General features: G+C 41.8%; 1 protein-coding gene across 1 annotated transcript in view; it reads right to left on the bottom strand.

Annotated features, from left to right (window-relative positions):
- kif5ab (kinesin family member 5A, b) overlaps window positions 1–25,869 on the bottom strand; it is a gene marked incomplete at both ends in the record, with an annotated part of 129,593 nt that overhangs the window by 5,740 nt on the left and 97,984 nt on the right. Inside the window, 10 exons of the mRNA XM_084061759.1 lie at window positions 1,676–1,743; window positions 2,304–2,613; window positions 4,415–4,631; window positions 10,495–10,599; window positions 10,697–10,768; window positions 10,945–11,005; window positions 11,708–11,809; window positions 15,599–15,708; window positions 17,806–17,870; window positions 25,005–25,122. Of these exons, the coding sequence (XP_083917885.1) occupies window positions 1,676–1,743; window positions 2,304–2,613; window positions 4,415–4,631; window positions 10,495–10,599; window positions 10,697–10,768; window positions 10,945–11,005; window positions 11,708–11,809; window positions 15,599–15,708; window positions 17,806–17,870; window positions 25,005–25,122 (1,228 nt within the window). The remainder of the gene's footprint in view (window positions 1–1,675; window positions 1,744–2,303; window positions 2,614–4,414; window positions 4,632–10,494; window positions 10,600–10,696; window positions 10,769–10,944; window positions 11,006–11,707; window positions 11,810–15,598; window positions 15,709–17,805; window positions 17,871–25,004; window positions 25,123–25,869) is intronic.

Genomic DNA, 25,869 nt, shown 5'->3' with positions numbered 1-25,869 from the left:
GGAGTTTAGCATCCAATCAGATTGGGTGTTTGTTTGTGCAAAGAGTTAATAGGGAAAAACAAGTGGTTGCTAAGGCAACATCAGTGAAGGAAAAGGACTCTATACACATCTGTAATGAGGTAACCCACAAATCTGTACATGTGGTTAAAAAATTAACTATCAAATATCCATCTACCAATCAGGAAAGCGGGTGGGGATAAGATAGTAGTCCACATGGTTAAGCCTTTTGTGTGTTCCTTGCCTAGAAAATGCAGTTGTAAAGGATGTATATTTGAAGGCATTATGTGTTTGGGGCATTGTATAGTGGTCTCACTCCTCATCTTTTTTACTTTTGGATAAGATACACCAATAAACAATGACTCTAAACTACAGTAAGTCCAATGAGGCGACGCACAAGTCTGTGCAACATGTGGTTCAAAAGTTATGAACTACTGTATTAAAGGGGGTGGGGCTAAGTTGCCCCAAGGTTTCAACCCAATCAGAGCCCCATTGACTTCCATTATAAAAATGAAAGTGCAAAATATTTAAGTTTGTATAAAACATGTGACGTACTGGCAGTGCACAGTGCACTCACAAAATTTGGTCAAATGTTGATTTCAAAGGTGGCTGAACATTTTAAAGTTTGAATGTTTCTAGGTGAAATTATGAAGGACATAGGGTGCAAAATAGGTGCAACAAAATGGGTTTCTTTTTAAATGTATTTGTTTGTTTGATGTTTTTATTGAAAACATGCGTAAACTATAATTTTATATATCTATCAAAAGGATGAAACACAAAAAAGATTGAGAGCTCATTTCAATTGTGGTCCTTTGACTGTAAATGTGTGTGTATACTGTATACAGTAGAACAGAATAGTATACAATATAGAATATTAATATAGAATACAAAGTTGATTAAATCCACAGTGTAGACCACTAAAAGCGGAACATTTCAAAGTCTGAAGAGAGTTTCTAGCTCAAAGTGTGTGGAGGCACTAAACTGGGTGGAATAATAAATAAATTAGAAAGTGAAGATAACACAAGTCCGCTCGTCAGCCAGCCCACTAATGAACGCTTAGGATTTTGCTGTGTGTGCACACCGAGGGAAATAAACAAACACACGCACACACACGCACGAGCACACACACACACACACACACACACACACACACACACACACACACACACACACACACACACACACACAAGCACCAACACCATCAGCAGCCGCTCATTATGAACTATTTCAGTTCATATCCACAATAATCATAGATGGTTCCACGCATTGATCCTGAATCTTGAGGCCACTGACCCTTAGTGAAATGCTCGGTCATACGTAAAGCAATTTTCTAGAACTCAAACACCAATTACAGCGACCGCTGTCACACTGGCGTATAAATTAGTTGAATCACGGAGAGAGTGACGTTAAGAGCACAATCGTTATTGTAGCAGGGGGGCGATTACTGTAAATTGGCATAACAGCTATCCATGGGATGGTATCAGACATGATGGTGCCGTGATTCACGGGGAACATTCTAGTGTTTGCAGGAAGAATGTGGGAGTGGGGACTGGCAGGGCAAGAAAACATTGGAGAAAGCAATAAGGAGCAAATGTACTGTATCATGGCCGTCAGCGATAATAATGGATGAAATTGCCCCCCTGTTGATGGTGATAAGGATATGCGGACGTCAGCTTACCGTTTTCAGCATCTGAGTCCAGTGTCTCTGTAGAAGGGTCCGCTGGCTTTGCTGATTCAGATGGAAGCCTATATTGAAGTATGTAGAGTTTTATATCGAGAGAAATTACAATTGGAAAATATTTTACGGTGAATAACTGCAATGTGCTGAATATAGCACTCATACTGCAAATACATGAATAAATAAATAAATCTGTAAGCACACAGACATTAATCACTTTCAACCCGGTGCCCCTATTTTATAACCTATTATAAGCCTATTATAACATTTGCATGTTATAATAGGCAAAACAAATCAAAACATTTCCAACTTTTTCATGAATAGTGAAGATAGACAATCTACAAGCTCACGACGTGTCACATCGCGTGAGCTGTAGATCGGAAAGTATTCAAGATTTTCAATAGGGCTGAAGTGGTTAAATTACAGTTTAGTTCAATAGGGTCCAATTCATAATGCATGTGAAGAGTGATATACTGTAGCCAGTATTTCATTTAGCTAGACTATATACATTACAGTAGTGACCGTTTTCTCAAAACAAACCAAGAGCATTGTTTCAAAAGCTACATTACTTCCTGATGCTATGTGGTGCCTTCACCCATAAACTGCTACAGAGGACAGATCTGCTCACATGTTGTTCTGAGCATCGCTGTCGCGGGTGTCGTTGCTCTGTGAGCGGACATGCTTGACGGGGCTGTTCTGGCCGGAGACGGACTGTGGGGAGCTGGGTTCACTTTCTGGAGCCGACTCTGTGCTCTCTGGCTCTCTGTCCGGTTCTGGGGCTGCTTCGGCGGCAGATGGCTGGATATTGCGGTTGCTACTGCTGCTGCTGCCATTGAACGGAGCGTTGCTGAAGGCAAAGGAGTGATCGCTGTAGCCGCGAATGAAGAAGGGGTTGGTGGGAGAGCAGGGTGGGTAGTGGCCGGGACGCACGGGCTTGGCTGTAAGCGACAGAACAGAATTCGCTGAGTGAGTTGAGTGAGTGAATGACTGAGTGAGTGAATGACTGAGTGACTGAGTGACTGAGTGACTGAGAGTGAGATTAATCAAATCTCCGTTCAATCCTTTTCTCTTCCATTCAGTTGTTCCTCTTTTTTTCTTAGTATATAAGCTTGCATCAAACATTATTAAGCAAATGAAAGTGCTCTATGACATCATAATGCAGCCTTTATGCAAGTCCTCTGGAAAACATCAATATTATTGCATGATTCATAGTTAATATAGTAGATTGCATCATTTGATTGTGGAACTCACTTCTGAGAATTTGCTGAAAGCTTTTAACCTGGAATGTTACAATAATATGACATTCTCATTCTCATAACAACAGATGAGATGAGACGGATCACTGCTCCATCAAATATGCCAGATTAGCGAGATTAGATAAAAAGATTAGAAGAGTTTCATTACATCTACTGATTACACTGCTTCACACTCAGAGACCATTTAATGCATTACTGATTTAATTACATCTCGTTGCTGTCAGGTGGAAACCTCATATGTCCAAAACGGTTTCTAGAATTCAAATAAAAAAATAGCACTTTTGTGCGACACTCTAGTATGGAGATAAGAGGTTTCTGCCTGATGATGATCTGCTGATTACACTGCCTCACACATGGAAGCCATGGAAACCATTACATGAGTTTTGCTGGTTTTGGTCTCTAATGATGCTCGTTTAATGAAATGCGCGAATGTGTGCATTGTGTCTTGTCGTATGTGTGTTGACGTATGTGCACATTAACACATTGCGTGCCAATCGCGTAGTTCTACGCAAACCTAAATAATTGCGCAGCATGCCAGTCGCGTAGATCTACGTAAAGTGGTCTTTTTTTTTTTTTTTTTCGCAGTGACACATTTCATTGTACAGCCTCTCTCGCAGTGACACATTTCATTGTAGGCCTCTCTCGCAGTGACACATTTCATTGTAGGCCTCTCTCGCAGTGACACATTTCATTGTAGCACACCGGAAACGGAAATTAATGTCAATCGAAGATTTTCGTTCCCATCCGCCGCCGCTCTAAAGCTTCCGCTAATCCGCCATTATCTCGTGTTGTTTTTCTCCGAGGTGAACGCTGTTTAATAGAAACTACGACGACTGCAAAATGGAATGTCGCCGATTGAAAATGTCTTCTCTGGGCCACTCACACAGCTACCCTGTGTGTCTACAAACAGTTTAACGCGCGATCATAAGGTATTTAGCGAGGTCTGTGGCGAGGTGAAAAAAAACAAAAAAACAAAACAACAATAAATCGCTGGCACTGGTGAGTACATTATGATATTAAACTCTGGCATGGAATGTGTTAAATGAAACAATGCAGCCACTTTAAGTCTTGACCCCTAGCGTTCCAATTCTGGGCATATCAAATGTGAAGATCAGTGTCTATACACTGTAAGTGGTTTTTAAATGTGGGCTGCAGCCCCAAGGGAGGGGGCCAATTGGAAGGAGAGGAACATTTAATAAATAATTGAAAACAGTAATATAAAAAATAATAATACTTTCATGGTTAGGGTTAGGGTAACCCTTAACGTGAAGCGGTCCTTACTACAGTCAGTGCATAGAGCTGATGTGATCTTTATCCGTGCTGTTTATAAGTCTACACGACGAAGCACAGATGTTCTCGTTTCCAGGTACTTGAAGCCTAACAGTACTTCTAATGCTGCATGCGTTTCTTGTACAAAAGGTGCAGGGGTGTGTGTGTGTGCAAGGACTGGACATGAGGCGGTGGTGAGATGCGTGTGCGTTACCGATCAGCGCGGCGTGGGGCCTGCGCAGGGGGTTACGGGCCCTCATTACATCCTTGATGCGCTCCACCTCCTGCTGGTAGCGACGGCGGTCCTTCATGGCCCCCTCCTTGGCCTCTTTCAGTGCGCCCTCCAGGGCCTTGACTCGCTCAGCCGTAGACCGAAGGCGCTTCTCCAGCTTCGGAAGCTCACAGCGAAGATCTGCATTGTCACGTACCAGCTGTCACCGACACACAAATATAGACATGGACAGACACGCATATATTGAGTGACTGGAGAAGTTTCCTACAGGCTGTGACAGATTCCACATTAAAGCAATATTACGTATTACACTTTGGTAGAGGTTTGGATTGTGTAGTTATCTTGCAATGATGTAACTCCAAATATTGGCGAGATATAATCACTTTCCTTTTGATTTTTACGATCTGAAATCCGGATCCACGGATCTAGTATCCGTGGATCCACCGGATCACAATCTTCTTCCTTTTTATGTATCCAAAAAATATTTTTGATAAATAAAAACAAAAATATATATTTTTTTAAGTAAAAAAAAAAAAAAACAGTATCTGGTTTTGTAATGTTATACATTGTCAGAATCTGCTTTGTTTGCATTTGTGTGCTAAAAGAGTGACTTTGAGACACTGTGCAATGTCAATGGGGAGATTTTGAATTATGTATTTTTTATCTAGGGCCGTAACTATTTAAGATACCTTAAATAGTCTTATAATATTTGGAGTTACAGCACATGACAGCAAGGTAACTACAGTACACAACCGGTTGTAAAAAGTATAATTTTGCCTTGATCCAACATTTTCGAGAAAAGGTACCAGGTTACAAAGGTCTGTGTCAACATGTGTTTGTAAAAAACAAAACATCAGAATGCTATTCACTGACTATAACACTGCGTTCACCACCATCGTTCCCAATAAGTTTGCATAAAACTACATAAGTTAAGGTAAGGTTGCCCTTAGAGTTTCATTTAAGGATGCATGTCTTTCCTTTGGATGTTGCAAGGGAAACCCCTTTGATCTCCACAGTAAGTGTTTGCCCGTAGCCACTCAATGTTCCCCTTTTAATATTTTATACATATCCTTTCTTACAGGACCACATAAGTCTCTTAAAAGTGAATTATTTACAGTAGTGACAATGACTGAATGTATGGTAAGTGAAGAGTAGGAGGAGATTACAGTGCCAAGACACATTTTAGGGACAGGGAAAACCCACTGCGGACACTGAGTGATGGACAACTGGTTAGAGAGTCACGCCCATGTCCACACAACTATCCCCATTTGCAGAGTCTCATTAGTATTTATTGCCTGTCAAATGCCATTCCACTGCCTACTAATGAGACCAGTTTTCTGCCTGTTTCGTAAGCCAAAACCTGAGGATTTACCCAGATTAGTCTGCCTGATTGTTCTTGTTATGACCTGCATGTTCCCTGGAATTACCTCTGCTCTAGTCTTGTCCCCCTTGCACCTCAGCCTGTTCAGACTAATTGCCTGCTCAAGTAACCTGGACCTTTCCCATGGATAAAGCCTTTGCCTAGCCCTTTCAACTCAACGCCTCTCACACTTTTCCGCTGGAACCCTGACCCCCCCACACTTTCCCCTTTGACCATTCTTCTAACCCTGTCTGACTCACTCCTGGTACCCCCCCCCCCCGCCCTGAGTCTAATCACATGACTGCTGATGCACCATGACGTGCTGCATTACAGTGTGACATGCCTGCTGCTCCATCGCTGAACAGAAAGCTCTGCCGCGGGTTGTCAAGACAAGAAGGATGTATACAACACCTGACGCCTTTGTTCAGCTACATGTACCAGTATCACCAAAGACCTCACTCCCCAGGGCCATTTTGTTTACCCTCCCACCATCTGGCAGGCGCTATGAGAGCCTCCAGACTGAGGAACGGTTTCTTCCCCAGGGATGGATGTTTCACAGCTGAACTATACCTTAAAAACAACAGTCCACTGTCAGGGGGGCAGTGGGCCGCTTACAATTTACTATTTAATTTAGCAGACACTCAGCATTCTGATTTTAGTAAAAAAGTATCAATACTGCAATGTAGAAACACTTACAAGTTAAAGTCCGGTAATCAAAATTTACTTGAGTAAAAGTACAAAAATATTGGCATCAAAATATACTTAAAGTGCTAAAAGTAAAAGTACTCATTATGCTGAATGTCCCGTTTCACAAGTTAAAAATGTCAAAAATGTATAAAAATATTTTGAAAATAGCAGATCTACAAGCTCACAACTCGTCCCATTGCGAGTAGAATTATAAAGTAAAGAAAAAATTGCAAATACTCCAGTAAAGTAAAAGTACTTCAAAATTGTATTAAGTACAGTACTTGAGTACATGTACTTTGTTACTTTACACCACTGCAAACACTCATCCAGAGCAAATTACAAGTGAGTGAAATCGGAGTAAATGGCAAGAATCGTCACATAAGTAGAATGCAAAGAAGAACAATGTGTAATGCATCATAGAAACTAGGACTAGGATACCAGAGGACAAATATCAGGTAAGTGCAAATAAACAGTGACAAGAACATCCAACTTAGCATCTGTCTAAATAACATGCTAGCTAAATAACATTTCCCTTTGGGCAATCTCTCTCTAATTGTGATATGGACAATGACACATGCTCAGCTTAATGTACAACCGATCTCGCCCCACAGTGCTATATGGACAACAATATCTCTCCCTCCAATATCTCTCCAATCAACATTGATACGGTCTGCTTAACTTTATATTAACTACACACCAGACAACTTCTTAAACCCCTAGATTAAACTACTGTTGCCCCCACTGCACTGAGACTGCACCACGTTCACTGTAATTCTACAAAATATACTACAGTATGCGCACAGAACATGTTTAGATCCATCATGAACTTTCTTTTGCTTTTAATATTAAAGGTTGAAATCTAATCAAGTTCCTGCTGGGGAAGCATATCTGCCTTGGGCTTTCGCCATTAGGCAAAGCTACCTAACAGTGGCATAAAGGCTGATTATGCTATTTCCAAGAAACACTACAGGCATATAGGTCATGTTGAATGTTTGCTTGTCAGTCCTTTATTGCAGAAAAAAACAACCAATTAGGTCAAGTCCCCAGTAGCAAGAAGAGACCTAAATAAGGAACCACAGAGATTAGTTCATACCATGACACAATTCATGTGTGTGCGTGTGTGTGTGTGTGTGTGTGTGTGTGTGTGTGTGTGTGTGTGTGTGTGTGTGTGTGTGTGTGCGAGCACGCACGTGCGTGCGCGCGCGTGTGTATGTGTGCAGATAGAGAAAAAAAACTAATAAATATATAAAGTAAAAAGACGTCGCTCATTGTGACGGCTCAGTCAGTCAGTGGTGGCACTTTAGCTTGCACTGATTGGTCAGCTGCCAATCGGCTCAATGGCTGATAACAGCAATCACCCTCTCTGTCCTTTTATCACTTCCCATACCTATATATATATAGCATATATAAAATATATATTTATATATAGTATATACCTATAAATAAGACATACAGACACACTGTGTACAGACAGATTTATAGATACAGTAGAGAGCCTACATCCACAGCTGTATATAATATCTCTACACAGAAGAAGACAAAAGGACTCATCTAGAACTGTGCACTGCTGTCTATGAGAGAGCCTTATCCTTCCACTGAGAGCCAGCTGATTTATGAACACGCCCTTTCTCCCCACTGTATCAGCAGGTGGTGGAAAGATGGCCTCATCCAGCACAACACTTTAGGATTGGTTTTCTGCCTGACAGACCACTGCACTGCAGCTCCCTCCACTCACCAATCTGCCTGCCAGGCTGAATATGTACTGTGTGCCAGTCTGCAGAGCTTTTAACACGGCCAACTTAAATTACCCGCTGTGTGTGGGGGGATGCGAAGAAGATGGCGACTGTCTCTATGCGAGAGCAGGAGATGAGTTGGGGTGTATTTTTGTATTTATTTAAGAAAGAGAATAAGAAAGAGCCATTGCAGAAAAGAGCAATTGTATTTTAAGGGGCCTCTAATGGAAGTGCCCATTTTTACGTTACATTTTTTTCTGAGAGATGCATGTGCAAGCATATGCCCTGAGGTTTATTACCAGTGATAGCAATAATACTCATCACTGTATCCTTTATGATAAGGTGGGTTGGTCCTCTCTGTCTGAGAGATGCAATAAATAATCACTGATATCTATATTAAAGCCCTAGTCGAAACTTTACCATTGTATATTACTTCTTTGTTGAATTGGAACTCTGGTCCATTTTTAACTGTCTCCAGTGGCTGACTGGTTGTCTGGGTGCCTCATGCCAGGCCCAGGACTGATTTAGGCCAGATTGCTTTTAGTGTTTTAGTGCAGCAGACACTTTGAATCGTCTGCAGTGTGACTTAAAACTGAACTCTCGTTTCCCTCCTGGATGCTTCAGGATTATGCTAGAAAATTGGAGGGACAGCGAGTGCAAGGCCTACGAGGTGTATATCCCTCATCATGTACTAATCCTTGCAATATAATATTATAATAGTAATAGCTAAAATAATTTGTCAGGTTTTTAATTGTTTTCATCATTTTTGTGGTAAATTAAAAACAAGAATAAAAGGTACAAAATATCAATAACAGTGCAAATACAATATGATAAGCATAGTTTTACTATTCATTTACACTCATGAGATTTCCTCAAATTATTATTTTTTAAATATAAATAAACAGTTTTTCATTCCAATTGAGGCCCCTCAAAAACCACGCATTAAAATGCAACAAGAGCGCTTATTTCATATAAGCATCAATGTGGCCCGCCTTTGTCCAGAATGCAGTGGCCAATTGCAAGCCGGGCTGCCGAGAATGTCACGTCACATTCCAGCAACTAAAGAGGGAGCGCACTTAGGATACCAGACCAGTATTTGACTTTTGATACAGTATATTTTGATGCCAATACTTTTGTACTTTTACTCAGGTAAACTTTTTAATACAGGACTTATACTTTCACAGATTATTTCTACATTGTGGTATTGGTACTTTTACTTAAGTAAAACAAAATCAGAGTACTTCTTCCACCATTGCTTGATACTGAGGTGGATTGCACCTCCTGCAGCTTTGTTTTCAAGGGCTGGAACGTTTATCAGTGGCTGTGACAGAGGGATGATTGATGGTGGAAAAGCACTATTGCTCAGAGGAAAGCAGTGACAAACGGCACACACTGTGCTCTATATTAATTTGACTCACTGTCATCACACTTTTATGTTTTGCTCCGATATATCTGCCTTACTTACTGCTGTGCCTCAGTACAGTCTACTCTGCAGTCCAATTCACACTCTGGATTTTGGTGTGTAGTTGCACGCACGCACGCACGCACGCACATGTTTACGCACGCACCCACCCATTGATTTCACATTGATCGCAGATTTGATATGAACCCATTTAGACCTGAGGCCGATTCTAAAAACACCTTCAAAATCCTGACCTAAGTTTTCTGAAAAACAAATCTTTACTCAAAACATAAAAAATATATAATGTTGCTATATAACGACTAAAATGACACAAGGAAAGGTATAACAACGTATAGGTGTAACAGGTCTAAATGGGGTTTAAGACAAAAATTACTGAAAAGGGAATACATGAGTAATTATTTATTATCTCGACCTTTGGTTACACAAAAACAAGAGTGTGTCTAATAACGGCATGGCTTTGTGTGTCATTCGACCGCCATTCTCTAGTCGGCTTGGCTCTGAAAGAGTCTAGCCAATGGTGTCATCCGTGCCCAAACTTAGAAAATCCGAGCACCAATTCCATTATAAGTGATATAAAAAATATGTGAACAAAAATGTGTGGGATTCTACGTTAGCCTAGTGACAGTGTGCACAGTTTGCGAGATTACAGTAGCTCTGGACAGGACAGACACACACACACACACACACACACACACACACACACACACACCCACCCACACCCACACCCACACCCACACACACACACACACACACACACACAGACAGACCCTCTTATAGGCAGCTACCTGTTTCAGAGTCACCGTGTAAAATGTCTTTCATTTGGTGTAAAGGGACAACAAATCACATATTTCAGTGGTACCTGTTTGTGAACTTTTGTAAGTTGGTCCAGGTTGTTCTCAAGAAAGGAAATCTTTTGTTTCTGGATGGTATACCCCCCAGTATCATCAGCCTCCATTTCTGAACTCTGTGGAACAAAGAAGACAGGTAAGAGGATAGTGTCCGCAGCTTCGGCTGTGTGAAACAATGTCTGATTTGTTTGAAAGCAGGTGAAGAATTCTTACTCTTTTGACTCGAGACGTGAGGTCTTGAACAAAAAGCTTGCGAAGGTTGTGGAGGGTCTGGAGCTCACGAGCCTAAGGGGACGAAAGGAAGAAAGGAAGAAAGGAAGAAAGGATGAAAGGAAGAAAGGAAGAAAGGAAGATATAGATTGAAGAGAACAGAAAGGGTCAGAGTGAGAGGGTGTGTATTGGATCGCTGGCATGTTAGCGAAGGAGTCCTAATTGAATTGTTGTGGTAAATAATGACTTACGACAGTCTCCTCCAGCCCTTTGAGATCCTGTTTCGACTGTTCATGCCGCTCATTGAGAAATCTATGACAAACAGACAGACAGACAGGCAGACAGACAGACAACGTGATAGGGAATTGAGAAAACAGAGAGAGAGAGAATAGAGAAAAAAAAGATAAAACATTCTGGCAATTTGAAAAAATGTAATCATTCCCTGGTATTTCCTCTGTCGAGCAGCCAGGCTGACCAATAAGTGGTCATTAGTCATCTGCCACAGTGATGCAACACACTGCAAAGGTCAATGCACAAAATCACACACTGACTGAATGCTAAACATATAGTAGGCTATACCAACAGTCCTTAATGACCAGAGAGAGATAGACAGCGAGACAGAGAGGGAGAGAAGAGAAATGTGGAGCCTCCAGGTGCTCTAAGCCAGTGGTTCTCAAACTTTATTGTGTCAAGGACCCCCAAATTAATTAGTATTCGGCCCGCATCAGAAAATATTTTATGCCAGGGACCCACATATAAGATTTGAGTTTCAAGATATTTTGAAAATAGCAGACTTACAAGCTCAGTGCCGCAACACCGTTGTGAGCTTGTAGATCGGCATAGCTGATGTATATAGCGTTTAAGTGGTTAAACTGATTTTGATGCTATATTTTATAAGTCTGCTGGCGAGGGGACCCCCTGGATCCCCCACAAGGACCCCTGGGCGTCCCCAGACCCCACTTTGAGAACCACAGTGACAGTGATTTGGTAAAAAGCATATAGTGGGAGTCTCACCTCAGCTCCTCCAGCTGCAAGCTCTTGTGGAGGTCCTGGCCTTGGAGAGTCTCAAAGTCATCGTGAAGTTGTTCCAGCTCCAAGTGCTGCCTCTGGTTACGGCTGTAAAAGATGAGCAACATCAATCCACTCATTTAGGCACTTAACCATGGGTCATATCACTTGCAATTCAACAGAAAACAAAGAGTCAATCGATCAGCTTACTGCTGTTGCCGCAAGGCACCGCATTTCCACATGGGGATCAATAAAGTTTTATCTTTATCTTATCTCATCTTTTCCTAAATAGGTGCTGTAGTTAAAAGTCAGGAGTGGAGAAGTGTTCTGGCTCATTTCAGTAAAAAAATAGATATAGAAGAATAATCTGTTAAGCTAATGTTGGCAAGCTACAGTAATGTTTGCAAACTAAAGTTGTTGTTGCATTGTGAATCTACACGTCCCACCAAACGCATCACTTTAGGTTTCCATTATGTTGCCAAGCCTGCTAATGTGGCCAATTAATTTGCTCTATTCATGCAGTATTTACATCCACTTAAAAGTTTTATTTCATTGATCGTGAATATATGAAAGCAGGACACATCTATAATTCATCTACTCATCTGCAGTATTTGGCATGGGCGGATATCAGAGAGTTGTATTGGAATTTTAATAGACCGCAGCCAAAAACAAAACAAAAAGATTACGATTAGATTTTAACCTTTGGGCAGTCTCACAATCATCCTTAAGAAATTAATGTTTCCTTGAATCATGAATCTTTTGGTGGGGTCTCAAGGGGTACATTACAGCAACAGAGAGCACTTTTGGTACTACTAAAGTTGCTGCTGAAACAATAACTACACTTAACAACCAACAATCACTGCTGTTTCATTTAACTACGCATTGTTATACAAGACCCAAATAAGTGCAGTAGTTCCATTCCACCTTCCCTATTACACAGCACTTCAAAAGAACAAAATGTCAAGCAGGTATTTTGCACCATCGCCTCCAGGAACGAGTAAATACTTGACAACAACAACAAAGTATTTGACAGAAGAAAACACAGACCAACAAAACAGACCAGCAATTAACCTCAGCTTGCACTCCTCCTGTGACTTAAAGTTGACATCTTTAAATCCCTGTCAAACAGCAGCTGTGCTGATTGATATATGACCACTATATCTTTTAATGATTTTTATTATTATAGTGTACTCAATGGTCGCTGGTAGACAATCACTCATTCATGCTAAACCTTTCCAACCCTTAACTCAGAAAGTGTACAAATGGAACCAAATGGACCTGAGTTGAATTAACACCACTGAGTAAACCACACCACTTAATAAAAAATCAATAGATCTTTTTAATAGAAAATAAAGGTTTCTGTCTGTCTGTCTGTCTGTCTGTCTGTCTGTCTGTCTGTCTGTCTGTCTGTCTGTCTGTCTGTCTGTCTGTCTGTCTGTCTGTCTGTGCGTGCGTGCGTGCAAATAAATGCCTCTATTTTATTTTTATAGGTGTGGATGGAGCTCCATAAACTTCCAGGTGTTTATTGACTTCAGACATAATGAATGCAACTACAACATAATGCATCAAATAAACAACACAATGACCAACACTAACTCACTCACACACACATGACTGAGTGAAATGTGCTTGTGTTTATGTATGTATGTATGTATGTATGTATGTATGTATGTATGTATGTATGTATGTATGTATGTATGTATGTATGTATGTATGTATGTATGTATGTATGTATGTATGTATGTATGTATGTATGTATGTATGTATGTATGTATGTTCCATTACCCATGATTGTTGTCCGCTGTGTTCGACATGTATGCCATCTTTTGTTTTGTATGTAACAATGCTCTGCTTTACATGCACTTTGTAACTGGCTGTTTTCCCTTCATCTGACTGTTTATGTCCTTTGTACATCCTGTACTTCTTATTATGTGGATATAAATAAATATTTCATATGTATGTATGTATGTATGTATGTATGTATGTATGTATGTATGTATGTATGTATGTATGTATGTATGTATGTATGTATGTATGTATGCATGTATGTATGTATGTACAGTACTGTATGTATCAGATTTCTCCATGAGCGGCATGAATAGTCGTAACAATCTGTCTGGATTTATTATCAGCGGCGTTTTTATGGTTTGGTGTTTATTGTAGCATGCTCTTTGTGTACAGTCAATTACAGCCATTCCTGCCTATATTAAGGGAGATTGATGTCTCCTGTCACATCTGTATCACATTGTTTGCACTTTGCACTGTAATTAGATTTTATTGTTTTTCCATTTTATTTTAACTTAGACTTATTTTCCATTCTCTACTCTTTAATAACAATGTTTAATTATATCAAATGTCCTTTTATCATGTGTTTCTTTTGCACTCTTACGAAATGCTCGTAATGTTTTTTTAAATTGTATTCAAATGTGTTTCAATCTTTTTATAATGTGCCTCTTTTGTCTTAATCCTCTTAACACATCGGGTGCCAAACACGGTCTGAACCGTGTGTTTACTTAGTGGCGGTTCCGAAGCTTCGGTGCCGAACACGGTCTGAACCGGGATTTCAGTCTTTTTGTTTTTTTCGTTTTTCTCCGCGCGGGCGGGGCTAGAGCAGCTCTAGGAGCACCCATTGTAATCCTGCGAAGGAAGTGCCAGATCGCTCACCGGAAAAACTTTTTTTCCCCCCATCCGGTTCCTGTCTATTTCCTACTTTGAAACGGCTATATCTCCAAATCTGTTTCCTGTGGGGAAAAACGGTCATGCGCGATTCCCCCCCCGTTGTAACTCGCCAGGGTAATGTTATGGTTCCAGCCTGTAGCCAGGCTCATGGGACAACATGAATCGCTGCTTTTTTTTGCGTGGATTTGCTTGTAACGCACGCGGAAGGTTTAAACAGCAAAGCGCAGTCAACGGGGAGAATGCTGGCACCCACGGTAAGTTGTTATGAAAAAACGCTGGCACCCGATGTGTTAATGGTTTGTATAAAGCACTTTGAATAGCCTTCTTGTTGAAATATGCTATAGAAATACATTTGCTTTGCCTTGCATGTTGACTTTAAGCATCATTAAGGCAGGATTGCCCCCATTAGATGAAGTAATGGAACACTATCAATATTTAACAACCTCCACAACTCCTGTGTGCTATATGGCAGCATGTCATTCTGCATGTGTTTGAGCTGGAGAACAGCACATAGTATATCATTCTAAGCTCATCTGTCAGTGTCTGGGTGCATGCCTGTGTGTGTGTGTGTGTGTGTGTGTGTGTGTGTGTGTGTGTGTGTGTGTGTGTGTGTGTGTGTGTGTGTGTGTGTGTGTGTGTGTGTGTGTGTGTGTGTGTGTGTGTGTGTGTGTGTGTGTGTGTGTGTGTGTGTGCGTGTGTGTGTGCCTGTCAGCGTGTGTTTCCTTGTCTGTTGAGGGATACTGAAGTGCAGTGACGGCTCCTTGGGGAAAAGCCTGCTCTCCACGGACAGACGTTTCCCGCAGGTTCTGATGAATGCTCTGAATGGCTGACAGTACGCATAGTTAATCAGCTGTCCACAGGCGGTCAGGCAATAGCGAGCCAGGCAGCTACCTGCCAAACCAGCCAAATATCTCTGTGCCTCTATTGTTGCAGAGCAGCACTGAAGGATAGGAATATCGGAATGCAGTGGGCTGCACAGTTACACTCTCACTCACTCCTACAAGCACAACAATTAGAACCATTTAATCGCCCAGAAGCGAATAACATGATGCTCATTGTGTTAGAAATCGATATGAAACTGCGTGAGTTTAAATCATTGCATTGGTTCTGTAACACCATGCCCCACTAGATCTGACTCCTGGGTAAAAGTTAAGAACTTGAGAAGTTGCCTCCCGGACTGAACACAGTATGAGTGTGGAATGATAATGAAGCACTGACTCAGTGAGGTCGTCGATGAGTTTCTGCTTCTCATTGATCTCGTCTCGCAGGCGGCCAAGCTGTTTGCTGTGCGTCTCGCGGTGGGACTCCATCTGCTGCTCCAGAGCCCTCTGAAGTTTATGGAGAACAACAGGAGGGGACAAAAAAGACATGCAAACGACATGATAATGAGACAACACAGGAGAGGGCTGGCACACATTGTGCATAATATCCTGAACTACACGAAGGCCAGTGTTTCCCCAGACTCACACACAGTGTGTGTGCTTAATGTTGCTTAATGTTAAGACATGTTCAGACATGTTAAGCACTTATGTTCCATATAGGTCACGTGTGACGAATGCCGAAAATAGCAGCTCACACGCTGTGAGTTTGTAGATCTGCAATGTTTTTGACTATTTTTAAATATGACCCAAAAATGCAAGTTAGGATTTTGTGCAACATGTTTGAAATGTTGTACTACCTCCAAACAGACAAGACAATATTTGGCGTCCCCACAGATCCCAGGTTGGGAAACAGTGATGTACTACTGTAGGCTATACTGTATGATTATACTGTATGAATTGAATGGTTTACATAGTACCCCTCTGCTTTTCAATGGTTTGTAATGGTTTGTATTTACAGTATATATTTATTTCACATACCAAGCTCGTATTCACCCTGGGTGAGGGGATTAATAAAAGGACCGCTGATTGGTCAGCTGCTGTATCTTCCCTATAGGGTCATACAGCCACTGACCAATCAGTGCAAGCGAAAACGGTATATTTTCCTACAGTATGGGTTTTATGTCAGCTAACCAATCAGCACAGCAAATTTTCCACCACGTGCTGAACTACAGTAATGTCGGATGTATACTCGGTTGCAGTCGTGCACCAAAATGCGTTGCACTGCAATGTATTGTGAGCTTGTGGATCGGCAATTCTCAGTGTACGATCACCCTTGACGCAGCGGGAATACTGAATCATTTGCAGGGGAGCTTCTGATTGACAGTAATGTTAATCTATTAATGTAATGTGTTTATCAAATGCAATTTTCTCATTGCCTTTATGCAATTACGGTCATGGGTATGCGAGAAGGTAAACACCCGGCATTCGTTGCTGCCCTTGTATTATCCACCCTTGAGTTGACTGCATCGGTCTTCGCCTACTGGTGCGTGATGATATGCAATCGTTTGGATAAGATGGCCTAATGCTCGGGTGATAACTATATATTTATTGATATCATTTTCTAACATGTGAAATATCGTTTTCATTTATCATCATTTATAATCTGTACTTTGAACCCCAGGTATTGTCCTTCATATGTATCCTTGTCTATGATCGATGTAATGTATCCCCTCCTTGCTTGTAGAACAGTATAATAAGAGCAAGGCTATAATAAAAGCAAGGTGAGATGCATAAGTGATGACACAGGAGAGAATTCAGACACATCAGCAGACAGGTGGGCGTGAGAGTGAGCCCAAATGCACAAACACGGGCCGTGCGCGCGCGCACACACACACACACACACACACACACACACACACACACACACACACACAAATAATGCCATCAGTGAGACACACGTGGTTAATGAGAGAGGGGAGTTACACTGAGGCCCATCAGAGGGACACGCAAGAATGCAATTCGCTGCTGTCAGGCAGAAACCTCATTTCAACTTTGCATGATTTTTCGCAAATTGATATCCTACTTCGTTCGTCGTACAAGAGTGTCACGCAAAAGTAGTGAAAAATAACTGGTCTACCATGCAACGTGTCACATTGCGACATGTTGTGAGCTTGTAGATCTGCTATTTTCGCTATTTTGGAAACATTTTGAAAGTGAAATTGAAAGCGGTTAAGTCTGTGGGTTTTATAATTATTGAAACAATGCAAAGTATTAACAAGAGCTTGTGACTAAATAATAACTACACTGGATCCATTGGAACACAGGTTCTTTTTCCCATTTCCTGAAAAGTAACAGTTTCGGAACTTTCGGACATACAAGGTTTCCGCCCCGACAGTGATGAAATGCATCTGTGAGAGAGAAGGGACAATCGCATGGTGTTACATGCACCAATGCAGACGTGTACATGCAAAAACACATGTACAGCAGCACACATGGGACCAGGCACATGCACTCTTCCACAACAGCAGCAGATATTATGGGCTGTGGCACTGCGGCATAAGGTCACTCATTACACCAAATTATTCACGCCGTAACCATAGTTACCTTTACATCACCAGATTCCTGGACAGCTGCCTGTTTGTCCCTCCTGACTACCTCTGACATGGTCTCTGAAAAGCACACACACGCACACACACAATCATTTCCAATGATTACATGAATTCCCTAAGCTTGACCTTTTCCTGTGTCTGAAGTGTAGACACAGGGAAAGAGCAAGAGAGACGCAGTCATGCTTGATTTATGCTCCGTCGTATGACGGTGTTGCCCGCCTAAAGTAGCCGATCTGCAAGCTCACAATGCGTTGCATCTGCGATGCGTTTTGAGCTTGTAGATCGGCTACTTTGGTACATGCGATACCGAAATATAAACCGGGCTTCAGACAGAAAAGCTCACAGGCAGTCACAGTGGTGATTAAGTGATGACAGTGACTTACCATCAGCAACAGTACAGTTTCTAAAAAAAACTGACTGCCTCTGAACAGCGCAGTCAAGGTGACCTAATTTGTGCCTTAAGTTTAATCATATCTATCCGGCGGTGTAAATTCCTGTCACAGAGTGCCTATCAGTTCTCACTGAGTGACACAATCTACTATTTGTGTTTTTGGCTAATACAATTAGAATGATCTATCTACATTGTGCCATCAATATGTCCTAGACTAGAGTATCTTGTCTTTATCTACCGATAGTGACTTAAAGGAGTAAGTAAGCCTTGCAGAGCTCTGAGGCCCTTAGGGCAGGAGCCTATCTCCTGTTTCCTTAGCGTGAGGCAGCTTGATGTACAAGTACACCCCCTGGACATGACACTAGTATGTCGCAGGGACTTACCCCAGGCCAAACCTTGATGCTCAGTGCCAAGCAGGGAGGCATTGGGTCCCATTATTAGAGTCTCTGGTATGACCCGGCCAGGAATCAAACCCCGGCCTTCCAGTGTCAGGGCGGACACTCAAACCACAAGGCCACTGAGCTGGTGTAAAGGAGTAGTTCACCCAAAACATTAGTTATTTTCTATCGGTCAATAGATGCAAAGAGTCTCCTACTCTTTGAGTCGGTCATCAAATTATTGGCTCAGGAATGCGAAAAAAAACTCCATGAATACAAGGCTTCATGGGTTGTGTAATTGATAGAAAATAAGTCATTTTTGGGTGAACTACTCCTTTAAGGATTGCACTCCTTTGATCCTGGAGTTGGGCCAATATTGATTTATCCACCCTTGCGTACCATTTATTTTATGTACTTAAATGCACATCTGCAGTGAGAATGATTTGCAGTTAGTTTGGTCTGATATACTCATTTTGGTGGTGACCTACAGTACATTAATTCCTGTCGCTCATCCACTAACTCACTCATTCATGGTTTGCAGCAATTTAAAAATCAGCCATTAATCTAAGTGTCCTAAATTGGAGTTTTGGAAGCTACATGCATGATTACTCATACACAATGGTTAACGTCACTTACAGGATTACTGCCATTAAAAAGTATTCCATTATGTTACAGGATTACCTTCTGAGAAAAGTAATTAAATTAAATGTTAAATTATTTTTGCGTTACCGACAATTAAAAGCCCCCTGCGAGGACGTTTGGTAAACATAAAATCAAGAGTGCAGCCTACTGGAGTGACCACCAGTGTTGTGGAGCTGTGCTGGGCTTCACCAAGGTTAATTACGGGGCCAGAGCTCTGCTCTGGAACCGTATTGTTATTGGCAGTATTCTGTCTCTTCTTCTTCTGCCACTTTTCGCAGTTCTGGCTGAACCGTGCAGTCGCTTTTTACGAAACTCGGCCATATGGTAGATGGTCATGAAAAACGATCAAAAAATAATTCTCACAATCTTTCGTCAAAAGCTGGCGCTATAGCACTCAATTGAAAATGCCAACTTTGAACAGGTACAACTCATGCCCTGTTTGACCTAGAGCCATGAAACTTGGATACACATATGCGTCTCCTCATGCTGAACAACTTTCACCCTCTGACTTTTGACCTCTGACCTTTAGATCTCCCACCATTTTGAATTATATGAAAAACAGTCATTGGCTCCTAACTTCTGCATTTTTTCACTTATGGAAAATCCGTTGGAAATTTTTGTAGGCAGAGGTCCAAAGTTCAAGTGTGAAACGTTTCGTGCAGATTGCTCAAAAATCCCAGGAGGAGATAGATTTTAACTATTACAGTTTTATGAACATTATTCATCTGTGCCTAAAACATACATGCAGACTCACATTTCTTTGAAACTTTGCAGAAATGTACAGGGTCATTCCAAATATCACTGAAACCAATCTTACTCCAATTGGCCAAAAGGGGGCGCTATAGCAATTTTTTGAAAAGGCAGACTTTAAACAGGCATAAGTCATGCCTCGTTTGGCCGAAAGTCGTGAAACTTGCTTACACATGTGCCTTGAATCATGAGGAACACACGTATCGATTTGACCATTAAGCTCCGCCCTTAGATTTTCCGCAATTTTGAGCAGTTTGAAAAATACTTGTTTTTGCCAGTTCTGGCTTAACCGTGCATACGCTTTTTACGAAACTCGGCCATATGGTAGATGCTCATGAAAAACTACCAAGAAATAATTCTCACACTCATTCGTCAAAGGGTGGCGCTATAGCACTCAATTGAAAGTGCCAACTTTGAACAGGTACAACTCATGCCCTGTTTGACCTACAACCATGAAACTTCGATACACACATGCGTCTCTTCATGCCCGACAACTTTCGTGGTCTGACTTTTGACCTCTGACCTTTAGATCGCCCACCATTTTGAATTATATGAAAAACAGCCATTGGCTCATAACTTCTGCATTTTTTCACTTATGGAAAATCCGTTGGAAATTTTTGTAGGCAGAGGTCCAAAGTTCAAGTGTTAAACATTTCGTGCAGATTGCTCAAAAATCCCAGGAGGAGATAGATTTTAACTATTACAGTTTTATGAAAATTATTCATCTGTGCCTAAAACATACATGCAGACTCACATTTCTTTGAAACTTTGCAGAAATGTACAGGGTCATTCCAAATATCACTGAAACCAATCTTACTCCAATTGGCCAAAAGGGGGCGCTATAGCAATTTTTTGAAAAGGCAGACTTTAAACAGGCATAAGTCATGCCTCGTTTGGCCGAAAGTCGTGAAACTTGCTTACACATGTGCCTTGACTCATGAGGAACACATCTATCGCTTTGACCAGTAAGCTCCGCCCGTAGATTGTCCGCAATTTTGAGCAGTTTGAAAAACACTTAAACCCAGGATTTTTCAGCTATTTGCGTGAAACTGTATCATCTGTGTAATCTCCTTTTTCATAGTTCCTTGTCTGTTGGTCCAATGGCGTCTCCCTTAAATGAGTGCCTCACAATCTCAAGGTCGCCAGTTCAAGCCTCACTTGATGCAGACTTAATTTAAGTCGAATTGCAAACAACATGACTGTATCAATGAATACATGTGCAAATGGTAAAGATAACCTGAAATGCTTATTTGAGAGTACGATTTCTCAATGTATGACATACTTCATTCTGAAAATAGCCGATCTACAATCTCAAAACTTTTCAGATAGCAACGTGTTTCTGAGCTTGTAGATCGGCTGCTTTCACTGTTTTCGGTAGCGAGGAGACATAGAATTTCTCTATTGGTAAATGGTTTGTGAACGAGTGATCTTAGTGTTGGCTTGGTTCATGACAGAAGGCAAGAGTTTATGATCTTCAACAGACAACATCAGCCTGGACAAAGCTATAGCACTATAGGTAGTGTTGCAGCCTATTAGCCTATCATGGGGCGGCCATAGCTGGGTGGTTAGTGAGCACGCCTAGGGAACCAGAGGCCCTGGTTGCCCCAGGTTCGATTCCAGGCCATCCCAGCATATGCGTCGATGAAATGAAATTTGTCCCTGAGCAAGACTCTTAACCCCTAATTGCTCACAGGTTCTCATTGGAAACAAGACCACAAGGACTTTCATGAACGACCTGTTAAAAGGAATTATCCTTATCCTAGTCCGAAGGTTGAGAGTTCGATTCCTGTTAATGGCAATAGGTTGAGATGTCCAATCTATCCATTCTGTTTCCATCTCTCTCTCTCTCATCAATCTATTCCGTTTCCATGTCTCTCTTCAATCTATTCCGTTTCCATGGCTCTCTCTCTCTCTCTCTCTCTCTCTCTCTCCAGTTTCCATCTCTCTCTCTCTCTCTCTCTCTCTCTCTCTCTCTCCAGTTTCCATGTCTGTCTGTCTCTCTCTCACTGGCCCCGTATTATCGCTGCTTGCAGCTATATTTTGGATTGAAATTCTCCTCCTTTCAACCAATAAATTCCCAAATAATGTGAATACTTCCACTACTGTACTAAAGGGCAACCTCTCTGTCTTCTCTCAATCTCTGCCATGTCGCACAGGTGTGACAAATTAATGTAATAAAAGACCAGTAATACAGCCAGTCATGTCAGAATAGAATGATTAAGCAATCACCACAGACTGCAAAGCATCGGTCAGCGATTTTCGTGTAACATCCGCACAAGTCTCCGTTGACAGAGACGAGCTTGTTCATTTCAGGAAACAGCGCAAATGTTCGGATGGATTTTCCTTTTCTTTGTAGCAACATGGAAATTACAGGGAAATATAGGTCTTAAATGTAACAAAGTAACACCATTATTTTGGAAAAGGTAACTAAGTAACCGAGTAGTCTAAATGCAAAATGTACGTGTTAGGTTACTCCATACTCCCTACCCCAAAAAGTATTCTGTTTACAGTAACAGCGTTACCCCCAACACTGCTCATAGGATAGTTGTTTTACATCCTATATACTTTATTGACCGGGGTCCCCCAGAGGTCTGCTATTTCTTTCCCTCTACGCCAAATTTCTTCACCGAAAATAGCTGGTCTACAAGCTCACAACGAGCCGCGTTACGACGACATTGAACTTGTAGATCTGCTCATTTCAACGAATGTTCGCTTATTTTATTTCTGAATTATCGGTTCAACGCTATTATGGTTCATGTGGTTAAGTGACAAAGGTCAACATGACTGAGGTTGTACCCTGAGGCTACAGTATATTTGGCCACATTTAAAATGTAGATGACTCTGACTGTGTTGTGGGTGAGAATGTATTTGGCCACATTTAAACTGTAGATGACTTTGACTGTTGTGGGAGAGAGAATGTCCTTCACGTATTTACTTGCAACTCAACCTATAGAGAAGTTGCTGGAGCACCAATGGTGTCCCTCAAACCAATTGTTCTCATAGAAGGGAATACTATTCGAGGAGGGAGGATGAGTTATGGCCAAAAAGAAAAAATGGCATGAATAATCCAGGACCAGGCACTCAAGACAGGTTTGATAAATGTGAACGGTCTTTAAGTCAATGGCCTAAAATCCTTAAATGCATGTCAGCATGCACATCCTTCAAGGTGGGACGAAGGCACCAGTCACTGCCTAGTGGATGCATGGATTGATTTGAAAACTTGCAAATGTCTATGACTTATTGACCTTAATTATAAAACCTTAATTCATTAATTAACCTTAAACTTGATTGACCTTGATGTCTTATTAAATTAAATTATTGTTTTGGTAACTTAAAATAAAAAATCACACCCTGTGTGAAGGAAGCGGTGCCTTTGGGGCGGGGCTTAACTCATTTCAGTTCGTCCCTATTGGTGGTCTGAGTGCACTTACCAAATTTGTACTTGGTAGCATGCTGCAAACTGGAATGATGGCTGTTTAAAGCCCAGCCAATGGGCAGACAGAGGGGGCGGGGCTTAGGTAATTACAGTTCGTCCCTATTGGTGGTTTTAGTGCATGTACAAAATTTGTACTCCGTAGCATGCTGCGAACTTGAGTTATGGCTGTTTAAAGGCCAGCCAATGGGAAGACAGAGGGGGCGGGGCTGCAGCAATTCATGCTCGTCCCTATTGGTGGTCTAAGTCCACATACCAAATTTGGACTTGATGGCATATTGCAAACTGGAGTTATAGCTGTTTAAAATCCCGTGCCCTAAACGGGCGGACGGACATAACAGACACTGGGGGTCCCTGGACCCCGCTTTGATAACTTCAGCAATTCATGCTCGTCCCTATTGGTGGTCTAAGTGCACATACCAAATGTGGACTTGGTGGCATGCTGCAAACTGGAGTTATAGCTGTTTCAAATCCCGTGCCCTAAACGGACGGACGGACATAACAGACGCGGGGGGTCCCTGGACCCCGCTTTGATAACTTCAGCAATTCATGCTTGTCCCTATTGGTGGTCTAAGTGCACATACCAAATGTGGACTTGGTGGCATGCTGCAAACTGGAGTTATAGCTGTTTCAAATCCCGTGCCCTAAACGGACGGACGGACATAACAGACGCGGGGGGTCCCTGGACCCCGCTTTGATAACTTCAGCAATTCATGCTCGTCCCTATTGGTGGTCTAAGTGCACATACCAAATGTGGACTTGGTGGCATGCTGCAAACTGGAGTTATAGCTGTTTCAAATCCCGTGCCCTAAACGGACGGACGGACATAACAGACGCGGGGGGTCCCTGGACCCCGCTTTGATAACTTCAGCAATTCATGCTCGTTCCTATTGGTGGTCTAAGTGCACATACCAAATGTGGACTTGGCGGCATGCTGCAAACTGGAGTTATAGCTGTTTGAAATCCCGTGCCCTAAACGGACGGACGGACATAACAGACGCTGGGGGTCCCTGGACCCCTCTTTGATAAGCAGTGGCACGTGTGGCCAAAGAGAGGAGAGATGGCATAGGCAATGTCCAAGTCCGTGTGTGTGTGTGTGTGTGTGTGTGCGTGCGTGTGTGTGTGTGTATGTGTTGCGTGTGTGCCGTGCGCATCCCAGGCTAAAACGTACATACGGACAAAGTCAAGTGTAGAGCGGTTGGCACCGCTAAAAATAAAATAAAGCCATTAACAGAAAAACTGTCAATATTTACGTCCAATACAGGGCTAAAGCTGTGTATAGACAATGACCTGTACTCTGTATTGATATTAGTAAGGTCCTTTATTGTTCCTAATTTCTTCTATTGTAGTTGAAGTTTAACTTAAGCATCAAGAATTTTACAAAAGGGGAAATTGAGTTGGAGCAAAGTATTACAAAAAAACATAACATAAATGCTCACAGCAGGCACAAGCTGATGAAAAGACCTTTAGGCCAAAATGAAAATCTAATGTTCTGTGTGTTCAGTACTATGATGTGATTGATGTTGCTGTCTTGGGTAGATATTTGTTTTCCAGCCTGCCTCCATATCCATTATTCCATTCTGTGATTGGCTCTGTCCTACCTTGAACTTGGAGTTTGGCCAGCTCCTCGCTCAGAGAGTCGTAACTGTCCTCCAGTTGTCTCTTCTTCAGCTCCACGCTCTGCATGTACTCCGTCAGAGAGCGAATCTTTGCCTCGTGCTGAAAGTCAGAACACAGCCTCTAAGATGTGTGTAAGGTGCAGTATACTGATGAGCAAAGGGAGCCAGAGGGAACGCTTTACACTCGCAGAGGGCCTATGGATTTATAAAGGATAAAATTGACTTTGGGCTTGCCGTACCGTGGAATATGCAAGTACATTCAATATTAACGATGCCTGTCCATATGGAAATTGATCTTTCATTCAACTTTTAAAATGTCTGCGTGTCTCTACTGTACATGCACCTCACCTCTGCATCCCTCTATCCTAGACACCAATCCCATCCTATCCTCGCTTTCCTTTCTCCTCCTTTCTGTATTATGTGATACTGTATGAGAATAATTTGCAAATGGTTTACAATACACAGTGCGGTCAAACAAAAGAGACCCAGGTGCTGGAAAGAACAACATGTTAAAAATAGAATCTGCACACTGGATCATGCTACCATAGGGAATTCATTCAATTACCATCAAGGAGAGCTGGCGAGAACTTCTGGGAACTCAGATTACCATCAAGGTGACGTTTCGAGCGTCTTGCAACTAAGGAAGAGCTAAGACGCTCGAAGCATCACCTTAGTGGTTATGGAATGCATTTCCCGTGGGAGCCTGATCCAGGGCACAGACTCTTTTTTTTCGATTTTCAAGAGAAGAACTTTGCCCTCTGGATCCTGTGATCTTATCATTACATAATTTCTCTCTCTTATATCTTCAGAGTCCATAGTTCCCCACAGTTCCTTTCTTCCTCCTGTT

This window comes from Gymnoscopelus microlampas, assembly GCF_963454915.1.
Source record: "Gymnoscopelus microlampas genome assembly, chromosome: 7".
NCBI classification, from domain to species: Eukaryota; Metazoa; Chordata; class Actinopteri; order Myctophiformes; family Myctophidae; genus Gymnoscopelus; species Gymnoscopelus microlampas.
Note: the sequence above shows the minus strand (reverse complement) of the source record. Positions and strands in the feature narration are given on the sequence as shown.